This window comes from Danio rerio, chromosome 8 (genome assembly GCF_049306965.1).
Source record: "Danio rerio strain Tuebingen ecotype United States chromosome 8, GRCz12tu, whole genome shotgun sequence".
Taxonomy (NCBI): Eukaryota; Metazoa; Chordata; class Actinopteri; order Cypriniformes; family Danionidae; genus Danio; species Danio rerio.
The window spans coordinates 2937481-2961500 of NC_133183.1; the positions used below are offsets into that span (position 1 = coordinate 2937481).

At 38.8% G+C, this 24020-nt stretch overlaps 1 protein-coding gene across 3 annotated transcripts in view; it reads right to left on the reverse strand.

Moving 5' to 3' along the window:
- The window catches only part of pi4kab (phosphatidylinositol 4-kinase, catalytic, alpha b), a 158510-nt gene that overhangs the window by 37691 nt on the left and 96799 nt on the right, over window positions 1-24020 (reverse strand). For all 3 annotated transcript variants that reach the window (XM_073909892.1, XM_073909891.1, XM_073909890.1), the window contains 8 exons: window positions 21638-21794; window positions 20659-20786; window positions 18612-18770; window positions 14723-14874; window positions 14274-14381; window positions 9901-10028; window positions 7032-7190; window positions 6851-6930 (listed from right to left, as the gene is read on the reverse strand). In XM_073909892.1, coding sequence (XP_073765993.1) covers window positions 6851-6930; window positions 7032-7190; window positions 9901-10028; window positions 14274-14381; window positions 14723-14874; window positions 18612-18770; window positions 20659-20786; window positions 21638-21794 — 1071 coding nt within the window. The remainder of the gene's footprint in view (window positions 1-6850; window positions 6931-7031; window positions 7191-9900; window positions 10029-14273; window positions 14382-14722; window positions 14875-18611; window positions 18771-20658; window positions 20787-21637; window positions 21795-24020) is intronic.

Sequence of the window (24020 nt, forward strand, 5' to 3'; positions counted from 1 at the left end):
CTGCTGTTTTTCCAATCATGTTTTTTTCTTCCGTCAAATAAAAATATTAGGCTACCTCAAATAGATCGCTTCATGGAAAATATGCATTTAATTAATGCTCCGCTGCTATTATATTACAAAACCTTAGTCAACATTTTTAATAGAAGTCATTAGTTTATAGATTATGCCTTATGATTAAGACCAACCTGACATTTGCGAGCAGCCGAAAACACACACTGCATGTAATGAAAGACAATGAGCCTTAAAGGGCCATGAAACCCCCTCGTTTCAGCAGGGTGTTTTCACACCTCTACTTTGGAAAAAGTCTGAAAAGTGGGCGTGTCCAGCTCTGTTTAGGGGGGAGTGTCAGAGGAACTAACGTGGGATGTGTGGGAGTGTCTATTTGAGCACCCGCTGAGTTTCATAGTCAAAACACACACACACACACATACAGGAAAAAAGTGATGGTGTTTAACCTACATGGACATCTGTAGTCGAATTATTTGCCAAATTATTAAATGTTGGACTTTAACTGCAGTTTGGCTCTTTCATTCAGGGAATTCAGTCATGTCCCTCACGACAAACGAGATATTTGATTCGAGGAGTTGCTCTAAGCGTGTATTTTTTATGCAATGTTTGTTACCGCACGGCGAATAAGAGAAAAACCCTCAGCATTTCCCAGAAAATTAGATGCACATGACAGGTAGCGTCAGAAAGCCGCGTGTGTTATTCCGGTCACAAAATGCAGTGAAAACCCTACACGAGGTTAAAGTTTGGTTGTAGCGCTAACATGTTTACACTCAGTGCAATAGTTTGTTCGATACGAACAAACTGAATAAACAAAGAGCACTGGTCGCTCACTTACCAAATCTGTAGAGACAGAACAATTACCAGCAACTAGAGCCGCGTCTTTATTAAGAGGAGACGAGCAGCGAATCCGGATCTCAGCGTTTGCAGATGAGAACAGCTCTCAGGTAAACAATAATCCTCCTTAGACACGTAAGTTATTGTTGTCGAGCGTCGCGTACACTGTTAATCCACACGTGACGCCAGCTGAGCTCTCACAGAGAGAAAATGAAAACGAAACTTAACGGCAGCAAACTATAAAAGCAACACTTCACGCTTGTTTTGCCAACACAACGTGACGTCTCTGTCGACTAAACACTGTGACAGTAATGAATATTAATGAAGTTGCACAATAGAGCGCGCTGATTGGTTTGAACCAAGCCTTACTCATGCATTAATGCATCACACTGTAAGACGTAATAAGACACACTCTGGCACAGACGTCCAGTCTGCACGCTGGAATACACGCTATTATGTCATGACCGTGACGCAGCTTCAAAAATTAGTTTCAAACCGGAAGTACGAATTTGCTTGAAATAACGCAAAAACAACCAATTTACACTTTTTAGTGAAATATAGGTGTCCTAATAGTGTTTATAGCAGTGTGGGACACATATACGACTGTCAACAGCTCAACACATGTGTTTTGGTGTTTCGTGACCCTTTAAGGCATGATATGTTTATGCTTATTAATATGCTTAATTTGCATACATGTTTTATAAGTTGTAAAATGAAAGCCTTAGTTTGGTGCGAAGTTATCATTATGCAAACATCAAGAAAAACTTTGGATTAGTTTGATTCGTAGATTAGGCTATTGAAAATGTATATTACATAAGAACTATTAATAACTGTAATTTTCCAAATGGAAAAAGGTTGGTTTGTTGGTTGAATAGCCTACACTAAATCATCAATTGCCTATTTGTTGAGTTTTGCCTAGTTGTTGAGACACTGCCCCAGGCAGCACAGAGGCGATCAGTATCAGCGCTGGTTTGTCAACCTCTCTGTGTCAAACTGTGACTAGAAATATACTCTTTCAGTTAATATAGGCTTCAATGAGACGGTGAATATTTCAATCTAATTTTACTTAGGCTAGATTATTATTATTTTATTTAGTAAACCAACACAATTTCACGGCAACTACTGTTTTGGTGCTGATGCATATAGCGGACTTAAGCACTTCACCCCAAAGGTTATTTGCTATTCTTTATTCCTTTAAATAATGTAGCCTAGTTGTATTTGAATGATTAATGAAGGACTTATAATGCTTTGTTTCATTGTTTATCTTTATTTACAAGTAGCAGAGTATTTACAGCCAATGTATTGTCACCATCCTGCAGTTTGTCTCCATTCCCCTAGAGGTCCCCGTGTTTCCCCTCTGTCTTTGTTCTTCCTCATGTGTTCTCGTTTACTTAATTTGGATCACCTGTGACTTGTTCCAGCCAGTGTATTTAAGTTGTCACTTTGTCTGTGTTCCTCACTCGGTTTTTGAGTCATCTCTGGTGAACTTGCCTTGCGGTTCCCTTGATCTCCTGAGCTACGTCTTGTAAGAGTGTTTTATTTTCCTTGTTGCTGACTGCATTATTATCTGTTTGTTTTCTCCCCTCGTGGCATTTTCTTTACATGTTTATTATACTGTTAGAGTATTTTGTATACCTCATTCTGAGAAGAACCTAAGTTGTCTGTTTTGCTACCTCATTTTTGAGAAGAACCTATGTTGACTTTTTTTTTTTTTTTTTTTAATAAATCCTTGTTTTCTGGATTCCCTCTTGGAGTGTTTTCGTTTGGGTCCAACACGACTTCCTCTGTGGCTTAGTGGTATACACACCGGTTTCCACACCAGAGACCCGGGTTCAAGACCCGATCGTGACATGTATAGTGTATTTCTGTCCCTTTGTGCCACCTGGCGGCAGTCACAAACTGCGGTCATACCCAGGGGCGCAACTGCACATTTACTGATGGGTATGCGGCTTCAACTTTTGCGCGCCCCCCCTTCAATCCAACTATATTTTATAACAGGCAAGTGATAAAATGTGGAAAATATTTCCATCAATAAATTAAAGATATTTTTTCATAAAAATATCAATTTGCTTAAAAAATACAGTTTCGCAGTTCTGAACACAACTGAAATAGTTTGAAGTATAGTAAAAGGTATAATTACATTACGCATGTTAAGTCGCAAAGAAATGCATCTCATAACACCCCAAATTTCTTCTCAATTTAATCTTCACTTACTAAATGATTATAGCACCTTGACTAGCCTTGCTTTTGGACTTTTTGTACTACATTTGTCAAAACAAAATGATAGACATGGGAGTCCTAAAGGGCAAAAGAACATTGCAATTACTTCTCACATTCAGACTGAGGCAGAAGGTCTGTCTTTGCAAGAACAATTGACTGAAACTGCTAAAAGTGAAATAAAAAAGACTGTCAAATGTTTAGTGTAAAAAAACAGAAACAAACTGTGTGAAATGTTCTATTTAATTGAAATGTTGACTAACTTTGTTTGTAGCTAAAATTAAAATAGTTTTGAGCTAAGAAGTTACCAAAAGGCCTGATGAATCAATATGATACATAATAAATTGATAAAAACATGTATATGGTATAAAAAATGGGGGGAGGGGTGGAATGATTTTTTAATTTAATAAAATACAATATTATACGCGTATAAAATGCTAAATAATTTTTTTAACAAAAAATATATACGTTATTTGAAACTTTTAATATGGATAATTTCAAAAATAGCCCCCCCATGTGTGGCGCCCCTATGCACTGCATATACTGCATACCCCCTTTTTGCGCCACTGGTCATACCTAAAAACACGTTCTTTTTCCTTTAAAGCGGCGGCGGCAGATCGTCCGGCGGTAATGGTCACATTGAACTCTCACCTACTGTATCACTTTGGCTTGTGTTAAGGAACAAAATGGAACAATTTGGACTTGTTTCTGAAAATAAAACAATTGTTTTACTTGTCTTGCATCTTGATATCTATATTGAGACATATATTAGGAAAACAATCTATTAGAACACACACAGATGGAAGAACACACACAGATAGTTAAGGAATAACGGATGATGGGTAGTTAAGTTATTAGAAAAAAAATGCACACCTGAGGTGGTGACACTGCTGTTACAGGTTACAAATGTATTCATTCATTCATTTTCCTTCAGCTTAGTCCCTTTATTTATCAGGGGCCACCACAGCGGAATTAACTGCCAACTTATCCAGCATGTTTTACACAGTGGATGCCCTTCCAGCTGCAACCCATCACTGGAAATAGAGTGGAGGAACTATGACGTCACTTTGTAGGCTAATCGGCTGCTAGCATAAAACTGGTTCCCTCGTGAAAATCCCTATAGGATTTTCCCATAGGGTTTTCGAAGATCTGTGTTCAAACACTGTTCATTACACTCACACGTTTTGTTCAGCCGGATAATCCTCACACGAAAATACAACTTTGAGCACTTTTTGATCTTAAACTCAAACGCAAGAACTGAAAAGCTAACATTAGGCTATAAACGGACTACAGAGCCCTCGGGGCGCTCGTCAGTGACGTCAGCCCCACCCTGCTACAGACAACTTATCAAGCTTATTTTTAGAAATATTGTCCATGACAAAGAGTTAATCTCTCTGTTTATTATATTATAATCCACGCTATATATTATAAACTAATAAATACGCAAACACACATAGACCTTTGTGCCTTTTGGATCGTTTTTGCGTGGGAAATACGTCTGTTTTGCTTTGCGGTTGTTCTAAAAGTTTTAAAACTGCGTGTATAAATGTGCCTATATAGTATTATTATGAGACATATTTAAATAAGTGTATCGCTCGCGTGCACACAGCCTGCTTACCTTAACAGACGACAGAAATGAGGCGTGAGGAGGAACAAGTCTATCAAATGCCTGCAAGTTCCATCATGATGGACACAGAACAACATTCAATATTCCTTTTTTGTCACGAAATACAGCGAAAAGCAGCCCATACAGTCACATCTGCTGAACGTTTTATGGAGGAGTGTAAATATTGCAGCTAAATGTGTTCAGATGAAGAAAAAAAGACGAGAAATCACTTGATCACGTTAAAATGACAGTTAATATGTCTGTATTTGTACACATTTATTCGCACGTTTGCATTACTGAGGGCAGGAGAGAGACAGGCTGCACTGGTGAGCAGTATCTTCATAATATCATTTAATTAAAATAAATGATCAACAAATGAATCTGTCCTGACAGTCTTTACAAGTGAAGGAATTATCTACACACAATCTGAATTCTCAATTAGAATAAAACAACAAACTATAAAATACTATTCATGAAAATAGCTAAATAACAAAAAAATCCAAATGCTCAACACAAGCGAGCTGCGCTCCAGACCAGGGGCCTCATGTATCAACGCTGCGTACGCACAAAAACTTTGCGTACGCCAGGTTTCACGCTCAGAATCGCTCACGTTTGGATTTACTAACAATGAACTGAACGTGGGAATGTGCGCAGGTTCACGGCAGCTTTCTGGCAGGCGTACGCACATTTTTTGTGCGTGTCTGTTTTATTTCCATTGGCGACTCCTAGAGGCAGTTGTGTTAAATTCTTCTCTACAAAGTGTCTGAGCCTTGCAATGGCAGCTGTATGAGACGGGTTCATCTAGTAGGTATGTAAGATTTCCATATCATACAGTTGACCAGCTAAACATTAAAGCACAATTTGCAGCGGTCGCCTGTTTTCCCAATGTAATCTGAGCAATCTACAGCACGCACATTGCTATAAAGACACTATCTGAAGATGAATTTGCATGCGTGAATCAGAAACATTTCCATTCAATAAATGTGCAAATAAAATATGATGCACAAACTTATTGATGATTCCTACTTGTCTTTCTCGTGATAAATAGTGGGCAAAATCTGATATGTAGCGGGAAAAAAAGAAGAAAGAGTTCATCAGACGCTGGATTCGAGCCGAGTTTATGCTCGAACGTGTCAGTGCATGATCACATGCCTCTTATGAGGTGCGCCACTGAGACTGCTAAGGATACTGCAACAGTTTACAGATATAAACCACACTATTTCTTTTTTAAATGCACTCAGTGCGATGTTCAGATCCAACTGTGTTAACCGTATCAGCTAAACTCTCCCACTCTATTTTTTTCTTTTGTTGTTAATTCCGGAGAACAAACTTGCAAATAACACCGCTTTTCTCCGGTCTACCTCCGAAAGCAGCACCTCCAATTCACATTCTGTTCAAAGTTTCTCTTTTTGTTTGATTTTGCCGTTGCTTTTTTGTTGGGTTTTTCCATTAGCATAGTCATTAGCATATTCATACGGGGGAGGAGGCAGGTGGGGGTTTTGCGCTCGTGCATGTTGCGCTCAGTTTCACGTTCATTCGGATGTACAAAAGAATATGCGTGAGATTCGGCGTACGCAGTGTTTCATACATCTGAATTTTTTTCTGCGTACGCACATTTACAGCTTTGTGCGTACGCAATGTTTTAGTAAGATTTCCACGCAAGTCTTCGTACATGAGGCCCCAGATCAGCTCGATGACGTATAATGTTCCCGACGCCGCCTGTAGTCCCATTTAGCAACTTCACAGCAACCGTCTTTTTAAAGAAGCATAATCGATTTAAAAGTTGAAGAGTGTGCTGTAACTGATGTGTTTTATGTCGTAGAACAAAACGTGAAAGTATCTTGAGTTGGTGTTCGCCACGGACCTTATTTAAGCAATTTTACTGAAACCCCATTCAAAAAACCCATTGACTTTGGGACGAGGGAACCGGAAGTGCTAAAATGCTAACTCGCTTCCGGGTTTTTGCATACAAATCGACGTCATAGTTCCTCCACTCTATACACACTCATTCACACACACACTCATACACTACGGCCAAATTAGTTCATCATTTCCCCTATAGCGCATGTGTTTGGAAACTCAGAAATGCCAACTGACCCAGCTGGGACTCAATCAAAATCCCACATTCAGCAGGCCTGTAGTAGAAAGTGTAGTAATGTGATGTTTATGTGTGTTTATTCTCACCAGCAGCGCCAGCAGCAGTGTTCTGCGCTTCATGAAGTATTTATGCAGCTGTGTTCCTCTGTTGGTCTTCTTGGACAGACCTACAGTAGAGATATGAGCATGTAGTATACTAGAAAACCTTCTTGTTAACACTGCAAAATGTAATAGATGAGTAGGAATCTTTGAACGTGTATATGTGCACCTGATTTCTTGGACAGTGTGGAGACGCCGCTGGACAGTGGATATGTGTTGATCCAGCCCTGAGTAACCTGCTGTCTGGAGCCTACAGCCGCATCCAGACTGCTCCTGGAGTCCATCCCCGCCATCACTGACAGACTGTTCACAGACACGTCCTGAGGATCTGACACACACATGCACACACGTTTTATAGGCTTTCTACCATACAGACTGTATATTGTGTCCTCTTTCACCAAGCCTATTCTTAAATTTAACCGTTTACATTTCAAAATATCGCTCGTTAGCGGGAACAGGGGTCCGTTCTTCGTACCTCGCATAAATGATCTAAGATTATTTGGCAGATCCTGGATCTGTTAATCTTGATAACTGATCTCTCGCTAATTTGGTTCTTCAAACAAGTTCGTGAATCAGATTAGAATGTCTGGATGAACTGATCTGAGATCGCTGCGTGTGTTGTGAAGGACAGATCTATCCATCCTCGAAATCATGATCAGCAATGCAACGATTGGCTGACGGCACAGCAGCGTAATGACATCATCTGATTAATATTCAATTATCCATGTGAGCAAAATTACATAAAATTTGCAGCAAACGGTTCGTTAAATATGACACGCAGTAACTTCACATTTGTTGTGAGCTGCAGGCTTTACACTTTCATGTGTCAAGAGTATTCATCATGTATTTCAATGCAAATCAATGTATTTAGTTCCACATTTAGAAAAGATTTTCTTTATTATAGTAGGCATTAGGGATGTAACGGTATCAGAATTTCACGGTACGGTAATACCTCGGTATGAATGTCACGGTACGGTATTTATTGAATCATTTACAGGAAAAAACAAAACTTATGAAAATACTCCAAAAAAGTGCCAAAAGTGTCAATGACATACAAATTAGCCATCTATCTGTAAGCTTTGAAACAGGAACTTCAATTTTAATAACAAAAAAATATTAAACCATGTAAAAAAATTAAGTTTCAATTTAGTATTGTTGAAAACTCATCACATTCAACATTTAATCACTCACTCACTTAGATAGAGATGGGTTTAAAGGAAAATTATCATATAAATATAATCTGGTAAAAGCTGGTATCTCTGGGTATTTACAATGTCCCCTGCAACAGAAAAAAACCCTCTCATTTGGGACTGAGGTTTCTGGGACAGAAATATGACTTGTCCCAGGTTGACAGCAGTGAGTAACGTTGTGCATTGTCTTTCCCCCACTTGAGAGGACAAACCATGAGTGAGATAGAGATCTCATGTCTGCATCAATCTGAACAGTGTGCTGTGTTTCTGCAGTCCCCATGACTGATTATTAGTCGTGTTCCCCAACTTGCAGGCACGTGCACACACAGTGCTCAACCTGTGCAGTGCACATGCCCTTTTTAGTCTTGGATAGAAAGTTCCCTTCCAAAATGATCAAAAGTGCCCCCGCGACGCGACATACCCTCCGTCCCCGCTATTCAGTACGCGCGCGACAACACAGCTGATAAGAACTCGCGCGACAACACAGCTGATAAGAACTCGCGCGACAACACCACTATTCAGGACGCGCGCGGCGACAACACCCGCTTTAGGGTTTTCCAGCTCTTTTTGATCCCCGCTTCTAGCAGCACACTCCATTTCCGCATTACTGGATCTGTAGCGACAACAGACCGCAAGGGATTATGGCCAAGCCTGGGCTGATGGGCCGTTCGCTTCATTCGCCTGAGCAAATTTTCTCAGAAGACCTATAGTTTTACAGAGTCATGCGACTACGGTAATATCGAAAAAAATTAATATTGCGGTATGACAGTATTTACAATACCGTTACATCCCTAGTAGGCATTTTTTAATCAGTGTAAAGAATAACTGGTTGTTTACCAAAGCATTTTGATATTGGTAAAGGCGTCTGCAACTTTTGTGAAGCATCAAATCATCGTCATATTAACTGTCAAAACATGTTTATGACTGCATAAATGTATTATTGCTTTAAAAAAAAGTCACATATTGTGCATATCTATCATACAAAATTTGTACTAAAGCGATCTAAAAAGTTCATATCAATAAGTGCACCACCAGGTGGCAGTCTTTGTACTTTCATTTCGAGAGTGCAGATTGCATACGTTTTATTAATATGTATAACTTAATTTATTTTATTAATGACTATAACTTTATATATATATATAGTTAAAAAATATGTACCATTTTCCCAAGTGTATATAACTACGACTGTAAGAAAATATCAGAATTGGGAACATACTTTCTGTATTATCTTTGCTTGAACTGACCCGATCTAATCCTGTTTATATGAATTGAACCTGCTCCCGATCAGGTTTGACCTAGCAGATCTGTTGCCATGACAACAAACCTCGGATCAGCTTTGAAGAACGAAACGATCCTGGATCGTGTCAAATCGTCAATATCCAAATCCAGCTAACTGAGTAATCCACGTACGAAGAACGAACCCCAGGTGCAGCAGGTAGTAAACGGGTCGGGTCGGGCAGCAAGACAACAAATGCTGAATATAAGCGGGAGCGGTCGAGTTCAAGCTAAAACCTGGCGGAAGCAGGCGGGACGGGATTCAAAATGTAGTCCCGCGCAGATCTCTAACTTGTACTGCAGCCTGCCCCCAGAGGGCGATCTAACGGCCAGGAGCATCACTCAAAACTAGGCATATGGCACACTTGGTATTAACTCACGTTAACTCATCATTTTATAAATAAATAATGAATTAATAATCCTAAATTAATAATAAAATATAACGAATAACAATGATGATGTATGACAAATCAGTTTATCTACACATACTGCATTTATATTCAACCTATGTGTAGTTAATACATGACATGCCAATTCATGTTTGCTTTCAGTGGTAAGATCAGGTGTGTTTACCTGGCGGAACGAGCTGTGTGGCGGTTAGGTATTTCTTATCTGACAGCAGACACGCGTAAAACTTGATCATGATGCTGATGTCTTCTCGTAGGCGCTTCTCTGGCTGTGTGGGAAACCGTGGAGCAACACTGGAGAAACACACACAAAAAACCACACATTCAGCTTGCATGTAAAATGCATATATTCAGGTCTAGGGTGTAGAATTGGCTTGGATGGAGGGGATGTGTCCCCGCCCATATCCACCACACTGCAAAAAATGCTTTTCTTACTAAGATTTTTTGTCTTGTTTCTAGTCCAAATATCTAAAAATTCCTAAATCAATAAGAATTTTCTACACAAGCACAACATATTGTCTTGTTTTGAGAAATAATATGCCAATATTAAGTGAGTTTTTCCTTAAAACAAGCAAAATAATCTGCCAATGGGGTAAGCAAAATAATCTTACGTCAAAAGAAAAAACAAGATTATTTTGCTTACCCCATTAGCAGATTATTTTGCTTGTTTTAAGGAAAAACTCACTTAATATTGGCATATTATTTCTCAAAACAAGACAATATGTTGTGCTTGTCAAGAAAATTCTTCTTGATATAAGAAATTTTAGATATTTAGACTAGAAACAAGACAAAAAATCTAAACAAGAAAAGCATTTTTTGCAGTGCACTTACTGAAATGCCCCTACCAATATTTTAATCGACTTCAAAATAAAGTAATGTTCCGTCAACTCTTAACCTATACGTGCACCAAGTCAAGTTCGATACTAGTTCACTGTAATATTATTGACCAAGGAAGTGCAATTAATTAAAATTTTATTTTATTTTATTTTTATTTTTTTATTAAAGATTTTGTATAAGAGGTATACAGCGGGGAAAATAAGTATTTGACACATCAGCATTTTTATCAGTAAGGAGATTTCTAAGTGGGCTACTGACACAAAATTCCTACCAGATGTAGCCATCAAGCCAAATATTGAATTCATACAAAGAAATCAGAACATTTAAGTATACAAGTTGAGTCATAATAAATAAAGTGAAATGACACAGGGAATAAGTATTGAACACACTTTACTTAATACTTTGTAGAAAAGCCTTTGTTGGTGATCACAGCTTCTAGACGCCTCTTGTATGGAGAGACCAGTCGTCTGCATTGCTCAGGAGTGATTCTGGCCCATTCTTCCACACAAACGGTCTTTAAATCTTGAAGGTTCCTTGGGCCTCTTTTATGAACTTTGATCTTCAGTTCTCTCCATAGATTTTCTATGGGATTTAGGTCAGGTGATTGACTGGGCCATTCAAGCAACTTGATTTTCTTTCTTTGAAACCACTTCATTGTTTCCTTGGCCTTGTGTTTGGGATCATTGTCTTGCTGTAATGTCCACCCTCTTTTCATTTTCAGCTTTCTGGTAGATGGCAGCAGATTTTTATCCAGAATGTCCCGGTACATTTCTCCATTCATCCTACCTTCAATAATATGAAGTCTGCCAGTACCCCTTGCTGAAAAGCAGCCCCAAACCATGATGCTTCCACCCCCAAACTTAAAGCAATAAAAAAAAAACAATAGAAAGTACAACAATTACAAAATTTATAGTATAATTAAGATATACTCTTATTAAATAAACCCACTGACACAGGTTCAAAGGATTTCTTATAGCGGTTTAACCTACACTTGGGGACTCTATGGGTGCTTTCACACCTGTGAATGGATTCAGTTGTTCCGAAACAGAGATTACAATTATTACATTGTTGCTCTTTGCTCTTGGAGCGGTTCACTTTCACACTGCAAAGTTTCTAATCGGACCAAAAGAGCTAAAACAAGTCACGTGCGAGTAAACTCTCCTCACATTGGTCAGAGTTTCAGGGTTTATTTTGCAGAGTCCCGCTCAGCTGTCAGGAGAGGCGGTGGTTTGGTGGTGATTGACAGGGTGCGCGTGCGCAACGTGTCTGAGGAGAGATGCGGTGGGGAGGGGTGAGAAGGGTGCGCGATGATGCCTATTTGAGGGAGGGAGAGGCAAGATTACCGGGAGATCATCACTCATTTGCGGGCATCCGGAGACTCGCGAAACTTCCCGCCCTACTCATAATTCTCTCTTCATGTCGCCGTAAGCCTATTACATATCCATAAAACACTGTGATATAACCGCGCTCGGATCGGATCACTTTCTCACTGCAATCGAACCGCTCCAGGGTTCGTTTAAAGCGAGCCGAGACCACCTCATTCAAGCGATCTCGGAGCGATTACTTTGGCGCGGAACAGAGCGCGATTGCCCTGTTCACATATGCCAAACGAACCGTGCTAACTGGGCAAACGAGATACGTTCCCAAACAAAAGTGTAGGTGTGAAACCACCCTATATCTTCTACCAGAGGGAAGCAGTTCATACTGTGGAAACAAAAAATGAGTTGGATCTTTTACAATCCTTTCCACCTGATTGAGGACACAGTTCTCATATAAAACTTGAGGATTAAAATATTCATCGTGCCCGACAATTTTCCATGCTGTCTTTAAAGGGCCATGAAACCCCCTCGTTTCAGCAGGGTGTTTTCACACCTCTACTTTGGAAAAAGTCAGAAAAGTGGGCGTGTCCAGCTCTGTTTAGGGGGGAGTGTCAGAGGAAGAACAGTGGGATGGTGTGGGAGTGTCTATTTGGGCACGCGCGAGTTTCAGAGTCAAAATACACACACACACACACACACACACACACACACACACACACACACACACACACACACACACACACACACACACACACACATACAGGAGAAAGTGATGGTGTTTAACCTACATGGACATCTGTAGTCGAATTATTTGCCAAATTATTAAATGTTGGACTTTAACTGCAGTTTGGCTCTTTCATTCAGGGAATTCAGTCATGTCCCTCATGACAAACGAGATATTTGATTCGAGGAGCTGCTCTAAGCGTGTATTTTTCATGCAATGTTTTATACCGCACGGCGAATGAGAGAAAAAAACCCTCCGGATTTCCCAGAAACTTAGATGCACATGGCAGGTAGCGTCAGAAAGCCGCGTGTGTTATTCCGGTCACTAAATGCGGTAAAAATCCTACACGAGGTTAAAGCTGGTTGTGGTGCTAACGTGTTTACACTCAGTGCAATAGTTTGTTTGATACGAACAAACTGAATAAACAAAGAGCACTGGTCGCTCACTTACCAAATCTGTAGAGACAGGACAATCACCAGCAACTAGAGCCGCGTCTTTATGAAGAGGAGACGAGCAGCAAATCCGGATCTCAGCGTTTGCAGATGAGAACAGCTCTCAGGTAAACAATAATCCTTCTTAGACACGTAAGTTATTGTTGTCGAGCGTCGCGTACACTGTTAATCCACACGTGAGTATGAGCTCTCACAGAGAGAAAATGAAAACAAAACTTCACTGCAGCAAACTATAAAAGCAACACTTCACGCTTGTTTTGCCAACACAACGTGGCGTCTCTGTCCTGAAAACACGGTGACAGTAATGAATATTAATGAAGTTGCACAATAGAGCGCGCTGATTGGTTTGAACCAAGCCTTACTCATGCATTAATGCAACACACTGTAAGACGTAATAAGACACACTCTGGCACAGACGTCCAGTCTGCACGCTGGAATACAGGCTATTATCTCATGACCGTGACGCAGCTTCAAAAATTCGTTTCAAACAGGAAGTACAAATTTGCTTGAAATAACGCAAAAACAACCAATTTACACTTTTTAGTGAAATATAGATGTCCTAATAGTGTTTTTAGCAGTGTGGGACACATATACGACTGTCAACAGCTCAACACATGTGTTTTGGTGTTTCGTGACCCTTTAAGAGATGCATCAGTTTAGATTTACACTGAACAGATAGGTTGCCAAATCACACTGTGATGCCAATGCTTTCCAGAACTGCTTTATAAAAACAACCTCATGAGCTTCTTGTTAACTCCAAAAAGACGCAACCTCCATAAAAAATGTAATCTCTAATGTAAACGAGGACAAACCCACTCAATGTGTGTTTTCATATACACCTCTCTAAAGTTCTCTACATTTATACCTCCTCAAAGCCTGACTGCAGTAAAATCATGTAAATTGACTTTTGCAACATGAGATGGGCTTGCCATTTATATTATTAAGTGTTTCTTTAATATTATTTAAGTACTTTAATCATGTTTTCAAAAGCGTGAAACAGAATTTGTGATGTTCAACGCATGCGCTCTAGAGATGTATGCCCCCATCAATGTCAAGAGCGAATCTGCACTCTTGATTCAAGCTGAAGATGCACAAATCAGTGGAGAAAAACTAAATGATTTTTAACAAATGCATTTCAATACAAAAAAAAACACTATTTTATTTAATTTTGGACAGATTTTGCCCTTTAAAATTCCCAGAGTCCTACCTGAAGTAGTCGAAGGCAGTGGAGTAGATCTTCTCTCTCAGGACGTTACGGATGGTGGCGTTAGTCACAACATCAGCATGAAGAAGAGTCAGACCCAGAGTCAGAAGCCTGAAGACACACACATAATGCACCATTACAGCAACAGTGGATTATATACACCTCAACAACTGCTTAAAACATATGCTGGATAAGTTGGCGGTTCATTCCGCTGTGATGACCCCACATTAATAAAGGGACTAAGCCACAAAGAAAATGAATGAATGAATAATGAAAATGCAAATAGAAATAATATTTATTATTATTGTATACTGGAATACTGGAAGACTTCATGCTTAACCTGTTTTATGTTAAAACAAAATCTTTTTATTTTATTAAATCTAAATATTTTAATATTTTAGAATATTCTATTGAGTTGACTCTCGGGGGGCTGAGTGTGCTTAAAGAATGACCTGAATCGTGGGCCGATGGCGGCGACGTGTCGGTTCAGACTGCTCTGGCGTCCTCCAACACTGAGAGAGAGCGCCCTCTGCAGGAGACCCGTGAAGATCTCCACCTGATCCGCACTGCTGTACTTGGCGATTTCAAACCTCTGAATGAGAAACTAAACACAAAACACTGCAAACATCACTACTGCTCTGAGGAATGCAATGATGCCAACATTGTTAGACTTTTGTTAGACTCTAGCTTGACAAAACTTGTGCAAAAGCAAATGCAAAAAAATTAATAACTGAATAAATGAATTAATGAAGCAAACAGTGCACTGCATTTAAATACATACATGTTGAAAAAGGCAAAAATATAAATAAATGCATTATTAAAAATAAAAATTGAGGGTTTTTGCAAATGAATTGCCCCATCGAATGCATGAGACAAAAATACAAGCCTACTGAAAATGAATAAATAAATGATAAATGCACCAACTGTGTGCATTTGTTAATGAATCGCTCCACTATTGTGCATCATTAAAAAAAAAGGTTTAAAATATCTAATAATTAAATAAATTGAAACTGTTTGGATGCTAATTGTGAGAGTTGAGATATTGCAAATATTTTGATGTCTTTGACAATTCAGGCATGGGCTGAAAGCGGAGACGGTTGACTCCACAACCCAGCAGGTGGTAATGCGGGAAAAACCAGCTCCTGCTGCATTTGCATCTGAGTCTGCTGAAACTCAGCTTCAATCACCCCAACTCACACATATGGTCATTTCAATGTTTGATTGTTCTAGATTAACCAAAGTGACTTTATCTATCATGTTTGATATCATTTAAAATGTCTCAGTGCGACTGGTACAATGGTCTCATTCTCTCAGAAATAGACATAATCAAAACAATAAATATATAACTTATAGGCATCTTTTGAACCACTGTGAAGGGTGTGACTTTTCCACAGGCAGACCTAAATGCAAATGCCTTTTGTTATGCACACACCCCTTTCCTTGATGGAATTCTTAGATTACTTAAAGGGTCACGAAACACCAAAACACATGTTTTGAGCTGTTGACAGTGGTATATGTGTCCCACACAGCTAAAAACACTACTAGGACACCTATATTTCACTAAAAAGTGTAAATTGGTTGTTTTTGCGTTATTTCAAGCAAATTCGTACTTCCTGTTTGAAACGAATTTTTGAAGCTGCGTCACGGTCATGACATAATAGCGTGTATTCCAGCGTGCAGACTGGACGCCTGTGCCAGAGTGTGTCTTATTACGTCTTACAGTGTGATGCATTAATGCATGAGTAAGGCTTGGTTCAAACCAATCAGCGCGCTCTATTGTGCAACTTCATTAATATTCATTACTGTCACAGTGTTTAGTCGACAGAGACGCCACGTTGTGTTGGCAAAACAAGCGTGAAGTGTTGCTTTTATTGTTTGCTGCAGTGAAGTTTTGTTTTCATTTTCTCTCTGTGAGAGCTCAGCTGGAGTCACGTGTGGATTAACAGTGTACGCGACGCTCGACAACAATAACTTACGTGTCTAAGATTATTGTTTACCTGAGAGCTGTTCTCATCTGCAAACGCTGAGATCCGGATTTGCTTGTAGTCTCCTCTTAATAAAGACGCGGCTCTAGTTGCTGGTGATTGTCCTGTCTCTACAGATTTGGTAAGTGAGCGACCAGTGCTCTTTGTTTATTCAGTTTGTTTGTATCGAACAAACTATTGCACTGAGTGTAAACATGTTAGCACCACAACCAAACTTTAACCTTGTGTAGGATTTTCACCGCATTTAGTGACAGGAATGACACATGCGGCTTTCTGACACTACCTGTCGTGTGCATCTAAGTTTCCGGGAAATGCAGAGTTTTTTTTTTCTCTCATTCGCCGTGCGGTAACAAACATTGCATGAAAAATACACGCTTAGAGCAGCTCCTCGAATCAAATATCTCGTTTTTCGTGAGGGACATGAATGAAATCCCTGAATGAAAGAGCCAAACTGCAGTTAAAGTCCAACATTTAATAATTTGGCAAATAATTCGACTACAGATGTCCATGTAGGTTAAACACCATCACTTTCTCCTGTGTGTGTGTGTGTGTGTTTTGACTCTGAAACTCGTGCGTGCCCAAATAGACACTCCCACACCATCCCACTTTTCTTCCTCCGACACTCCACCCTGAACAGAGCTGGACACGCCCACTTTTCTGACTTTTTCCAAAGTAGAGGTGTGAAAACACCCTGCTGAAACGAGGGGGTTTCATGGCCCTTTAAGGCTCATTGTCATTGTCTTTCATTACACGCAGTGTGTGTTTTCGGCTGCTCGCAAATGTCAGGTAAGGTTTGAGAAAGGCTCAGGGCGATTCTCCTTACCCAGATCAGCCCGTAACATGGAGCTTACGCTCCACGTTATGTATAATTTGAAGTCAGGAATGCATCTTTTGATCTTGGATATATCTTTGATAATTTGATGTCTTGTATTGATCGTTTATGAATTGACTGAATGAATTTGGCGTAATACACATTTACCTGACTAATAAATTGTTATGTTTTGAATTATTCAAACAGAGTTTGTGTTATTATCTCTAGTAGATTGTGGTAATTTCATAACACCACAAGCCCCTGTACAGGTTAGTAATGGACTAAAACACGGTAGACGGAGCATTGCGGCACGTTATACGATGTCTTTAGAGATCTGACTAACACATTGGCATTAATTCATGTATACTTAGACTGTAAAAGGATATCTAAGGGGATAGTCCTTCACCTGTTAAACTTATAACACTATTTAGATAGTAAAGTGATTATTCAAAGTTACTAACAGTTTAAGTACGACTGGTCTGCTTAATTCTATAGTAATGATCATTATATGACTAAATAGCTCTGTTTGATTTAGGAGGTAGCAGACCTATGGGGACCGCATAAAAAATATCCTAATCTGAGCAAGTAGGGTTCTGCCTTTTAGGATAGCGGTCAATCACCACTGTTTAATGACCAAGACTGACACGCTTGTGCTTAAGATATTGTATACTCGGCCGGTACAAGATTCAGGATGTTATAGAGATCCCAATGAACGAGAATAACATAAAATGATGAACCGAAGAGAATATTCAATCATAATCTAAAATAATGTGAAAGGAAACAAAATAATCTTATCAATGTTTTATAATTGGAGTCAGATAAAACGAGGATAAATACATTAATATTCTAAACCACCTCATACTGAAATTGGAGTCAGATATGAGTTAAGTTTAATATAGATCAACATTGTGCACTGGAAAGACCGAACATGCAGTGAACCTTCATCCACCAGTGGACACCGTCATTGGAACAACTGGCTGGACCCTACACTAATCAAATGCATTCATGGATGATTCAAGTGGTACCCACTGCAGAGCCCCATAGGCAGAGCTAGGCTCCAGCATTGGAGGTGAGCTCCCCCCAAGTGGCTCTGCAGCGAGCACCTTCTCAGATTGGCTACATCAGTTGCATGTATAAATGAATAAAAGCCTAAATAAATGTATGAATGTAGAAATGATTAATATGGGATGAATGAATGTAAAAGTATAAGTGAAGTTTCCCAAACTAATTTCGAGAGGAGCACATGATGTGATTGATCGCGGCTGGTCTCTCATCCAAACCATTAGTAAGCCAATCGGATCATTCCAAACTCCCAAACTCCGACTAGGCCCCCTTTTACCTCCCTATCCTTCCAGAGTCCTCACCACACCCTCCCTTTACCCTGACTCCAGCGGTAGCCCGCTTTACTTTCTTCCTTTCCCAACCACTATATCCAGCAACTGGATATAGCATTTCTAGCCTTCTGGGGAGTTTCTTTGAATACATAGCTGAGTAATATAAGAGTAGAGTAGTAATAAGAGTAGTGTGTGTGTGGCTGATACAGACCTCAATCCAGTGTGAATGCGGTGTGACGTTGGGTGGACGAGGAAATGGCTGACTCTCTTCTGAAGCAGCTAAAGGATCTGCTTCTGACTCCGTCTCTGAGAACAAGCCCATCTTCAGCTCCACGGTCATCTGCCAGGAGCCCGCCATCTCACGCATGAACTACACACAGGTTTGTTTTTGTGAATTGTGGGGACATTACATAGGTTTCTATTTTTTTTAATTCTGTGCAAACTGTATTTTTTATGTCCCTGGGTATATGGCCATACACGATAAATGCACTATATAAATACACATTACATGAATACCTGTGCCATACACACATCTGTACAATTTGTGTCTGTATGTCAGAAACACACACATGCATACACAAACTCACATGCATATGAATGTGCACACAAACATGCACACATGAACACGAATGGCCACAAATACACACATGAATGTGCACACACACACACACACAACTGCATGCACACACATGAACATACACAAACACACATGCACGCAACAGATACTCACACACACGCACATGAACACACGTGCACACACGTCCACATGAGTGTGTACACATAGACACATACACTCATGCACGCACACACGCACATACTAGCACACATGCATGCATACACAGATTCACATAAACACCTGCACACACATACACATGAAAGTATACACACACATGCACACGAACACACACAAACACAGATGCAGGCACACACATACACATAAGCATGCACACATGAACGTGCACAAAAACACAATAATGCACAGGAGTGCATGCGTGAACACACACACACACACAAATGCATGCACACACATGAACATGCACACAAACACACATGCACGCAACACACATACTCACACACACACACACAAATGCATGCACACACATGAACATGCACGCAACACACATGCACGCAACACACACTCACACACACGCACATGCACATGAAAACACGTGCACACACATATCCACATGAGTGTGTACACATAGACAAATACACTCATGCACGCACACACGCACATACTTGCACACATGCATGCATTCACAGATTCACATAAACACACCTGCACACACATATACATGAAAGTGTACACACACTCATGCACGCACACACACATGCACATGAACACACACAAACACAGATGCAGGCACACACATACACATAAGCATGCACACATGAACGTGCACACAAACACAATAATGCACAGGAGCGTGTGCGTGCACACACACACACACACACACACACACACACACACACAAATGCATGCACACACATGAACATGCACACAAACACACATGCACGCAACACACAAGCACATGCACATGAATGAACACACGTGCACACACATATCCACATGAGTGTGTACACATAGACAAATACACTCATGCACGCACACACGCACATACTTGCACACATGCATGCATACACAGATTCACATAAACACACCTGCACACACATATACATGAAAGTGTACACACACTCATGCACGCACACACACATGCACATGAACACACACAAACACAGATGCAGGCACACACATACACATAAGCATGCACACATGAACGTGCACACAAACACAATAATGCACAGGAGCGTGTGCGTGCACACACACACACACACACACACACACACACACACAAATGCATGCACACACATGAACATGCACACAAACACACATGCACGCAACACACAAGCACATGCACATGAATGAACACACGTGCACACACATATCCACATGAGTGTGTACACATAGACAAATACACTCATGCACGCACACACGCACATACTTGCACACATGCATGCATACACAGATTCACATAAACACACCTGCACACACATATACATGAAAGTGTACACACACTCATGCACGCACACACACATGCACATGAACACACACAAACACAGATGCAGGCACACACATACACATAAGCATGCACACATGAACGTGCACACAAACACAACAATGCACAGGAGCGCATGCGTGCACACACACACGCAAACATAATGAGCCTTGAGTGTGTCTTCACTTCACTAGTGTTCACCTGGACTTCAGCTCCACTGCGGGCCGCCAGCAGCCACTCCCAGCAGGCAATGGCCGTCTCCATGCCCTGCTCAGTGAACATCTTCAGCGGAGACCAGCAGAGGTGATGGAGAAGCTGGAGATCCCAATCTGACACACACACAGAGACTGTTCTAGACCATAGAAACTCAAGGGCCCGGCAGGGGCCACCCATGCATTCAGGGGTTCCATTATAACATTTATCTAATCCTACATTCAGAATAATCTCTCAATCATTTCATCTATCACTCGAATGTTTAGAGGTAATCTTATAAAAAGTCTTTATATACAGTTGAAGTCAGAATTATTAGCCCCCTTTTGATTTTGATTTTCTTTTTTAAATATTTCCAGAATAATGTTTAACAGAGCAATGACATTTTTACAGTATGTCTGATAATATTTTTTCTTCTGGAGAAAGTCTTATTTGTTTTATTTTGGCTAGAATAAATGTAGTTATTAATTTTTTAAACACCATTTTTGGGACAAAATTATTAGCCCCTTTAAGCTAACTATTTTTTCGATAGTCAAAAGAACTATGGAACAAACCATCATTATACAATAACTTGACTAATTACCCTAACCTGCCTAGTTAACCTAATTAACCTAGTTAAGCCTTTAAATGTCACTTTAAGCTGTATAGAAATGTCTTGAAAAATATCAAGTAAAATATTATTTACTGTCATCATGACAAAGATAAAATAAATCAGTTATTAGAAATAAGTTTTTAAAACTATTATGCTTAGAAATGTGCTGAAAAAATCTTCCCCTATATTAAACAGAAATTAAACAGCGGCAATATAATGCAATATAATGCTTTTGTCTTTGTCTGTTTGCTGCTTTTCTGGTAATATCTGGAAACACGAATGAGCCACAGTTCATACTGCATCTCTTTCACTGTTATTTCTTTCTCTGTGTAGTTTCATCGTCATGTTCTGTGTGCTCATATGCAGTATATCCTGTACCTTTAGTGCTGATGAGCAGCGCCGTCATCTTGAACATGTTCTGTGTGAAAGCGTCCGGGTCTTTGGCCTCCAGAGCGTCACTCATCTGAGAAACCATCAGTTTGCTGAGGTTTGACTCGCTGTGTGTCGCTTCAGCAAACTGCAGCATCCCTGCAACCTGAACACACACACACACACACTTTCCATAACAGTGTCTATTAACTGTTGATTAAATGCAAATCTCTAAATAATAGCAAGAATGCATGCAAAAAATAAACGTACACATTAGTATGCATATTCAAGTCCACAAATATGTGCATGAATGTCTACAATGCAAAAATAAGCATGCGATGGATAAATATACAGTTTAAGTGCATGAATAAATGCACAAATAACAAGACAAACAAATGAGTGAATAAATAATGCACAAGTGCAGAACTATGAGCATAAACAAGTGCATGGATGTCTAAAAATGCAGAACTAAGTATGCAGTGCAACAAATTAGTGGATAAACAAATGCACTAGTGAGTGAATAAATAATGCATAACTGAGCATAAATAAGTGCACAAATAAGCATTTAATTAAATGCAGGAATAAATAAGAGCACAAAAGTGTAAAAACTTCTAAAATGTTTGCAAATAAGAGCACAAATAAGCTCATAAATAAGTGCATAAAATAGAATTAATGCATAAAAAGTGTATAAAACTCTAAAATGCATAACTAAGTATGCAGAGCATAAATATACATTAGATGCATAAATAAATGCACAAATAAGTGGATAAACAAATGCACTACTGAGTGAATGAATAATAATAACTGAGCTTAAATAAGTAGACAAATAAGCTTTAAATTTAATGCAGGAGTAAATTAATAAATAAGTTAACAAATGTGTAAATACGTCTAAATGATTGCAAATAAGAGCACAAATAAACTCATAAACAAGTGCACATACTGTATAAGAAAACTAGTACATAAAAAGCTTCAGTGCATTAATAGATAAATAAACATGCATAACAGCAAAAATAAGTATGCGATGCAAAAATATATAGTATTTGCCCATATATAAATTCACAAATAAGTAGATAATTATATATATATATATATATATATATATATATAAGTGCACAAATAAGTTCACAACTGCGTAAAAACGTCTAAAATATTTGCAAATAAGAGCACAAATAAGCTCATGAATAAGTGCACAAATAAGAAAATTAGTGCATAAAAGGCATAAACACACATGTCTAAATGTCTAAATAAGCACGCAATACGTAAATATACAGCCTACGTGCATAAATAAATGCACAAAAAAAGATAAACTAATGCATTGAGTAAATAAATAATCCATAAGTGCAGAACTATGAGCATAAATAAGTGCATGGATGTCTAAAATGCAGAACTAAGTATGCGGTGCATAAAATAAATGCACAAATTAATGGATAAACAAATGCACTAGTGAGTGAACAAATAATGCATAACTGAGCATAAATAAGTGCACACATAAGCATTTAATTAAATGCAGGAATAAATAAAAGCACAAAAGTGTAAAAACTTCTAAAATGTTTGCAAATAAGAGCACAAATAAGCTCATAAATAAGTGCATAAAATAGAATTAATGCATAAAAAGTGTATAAATCTCTAAAATGCATAACTAAGTATGCAGAGCATAAATATACATTGGATGCATAAATAAATGCACAAATAAGTGGATAAACAAATGCACTACTGAGTGAATGAATAATAATAACTGAGCTTAAATAAGTAGACAAATAAGCATTTAATTAAAAGCAGGAGTAAATTAATAAATAAGTTAACAAATGTGTAAATACGTCTAAAATGTTTGCAAAAAAGAGCACAAATAAACTCATAAACAAGTGCACATATAAGAAAATTAGTACATAAAAAGCTTCAGTGCATTAATAGATAAATAAACATGCATAACAGCAAAAATAAGTATGCGATGCAAAAATATATAGTATTTGCCCATATATAAATTCACAAATAAGTAGATAATTATATATATATATATATATATATATATATATAAGTGCACAAATAAGTTCACAACTGCGTAAAAACGTCTAAAATATTTGCAAATAAGAGCACAAATAAGCTCATGAATAAGTGCACAAATAAGAAAATTAGTGCATAAAAGGCATAAACACACATGTCTAAAATGCTTAAGTGCATTAGTAGATAAATAAAAATGCATAAACAGCATGAAATCTCAACATTAAAGCACGTAAGCTCATTAGTGCATAGAAAGGGCACGAATGTCTAAAATGCATAAGTATGCAATGCAAAAATATACAGTATACATCCATATATAAATTCACAAATAATTAGATAAACAGATGCACTACTGAGAGATTAAATAACGCATAACGGAGCATAAATAAGTGCA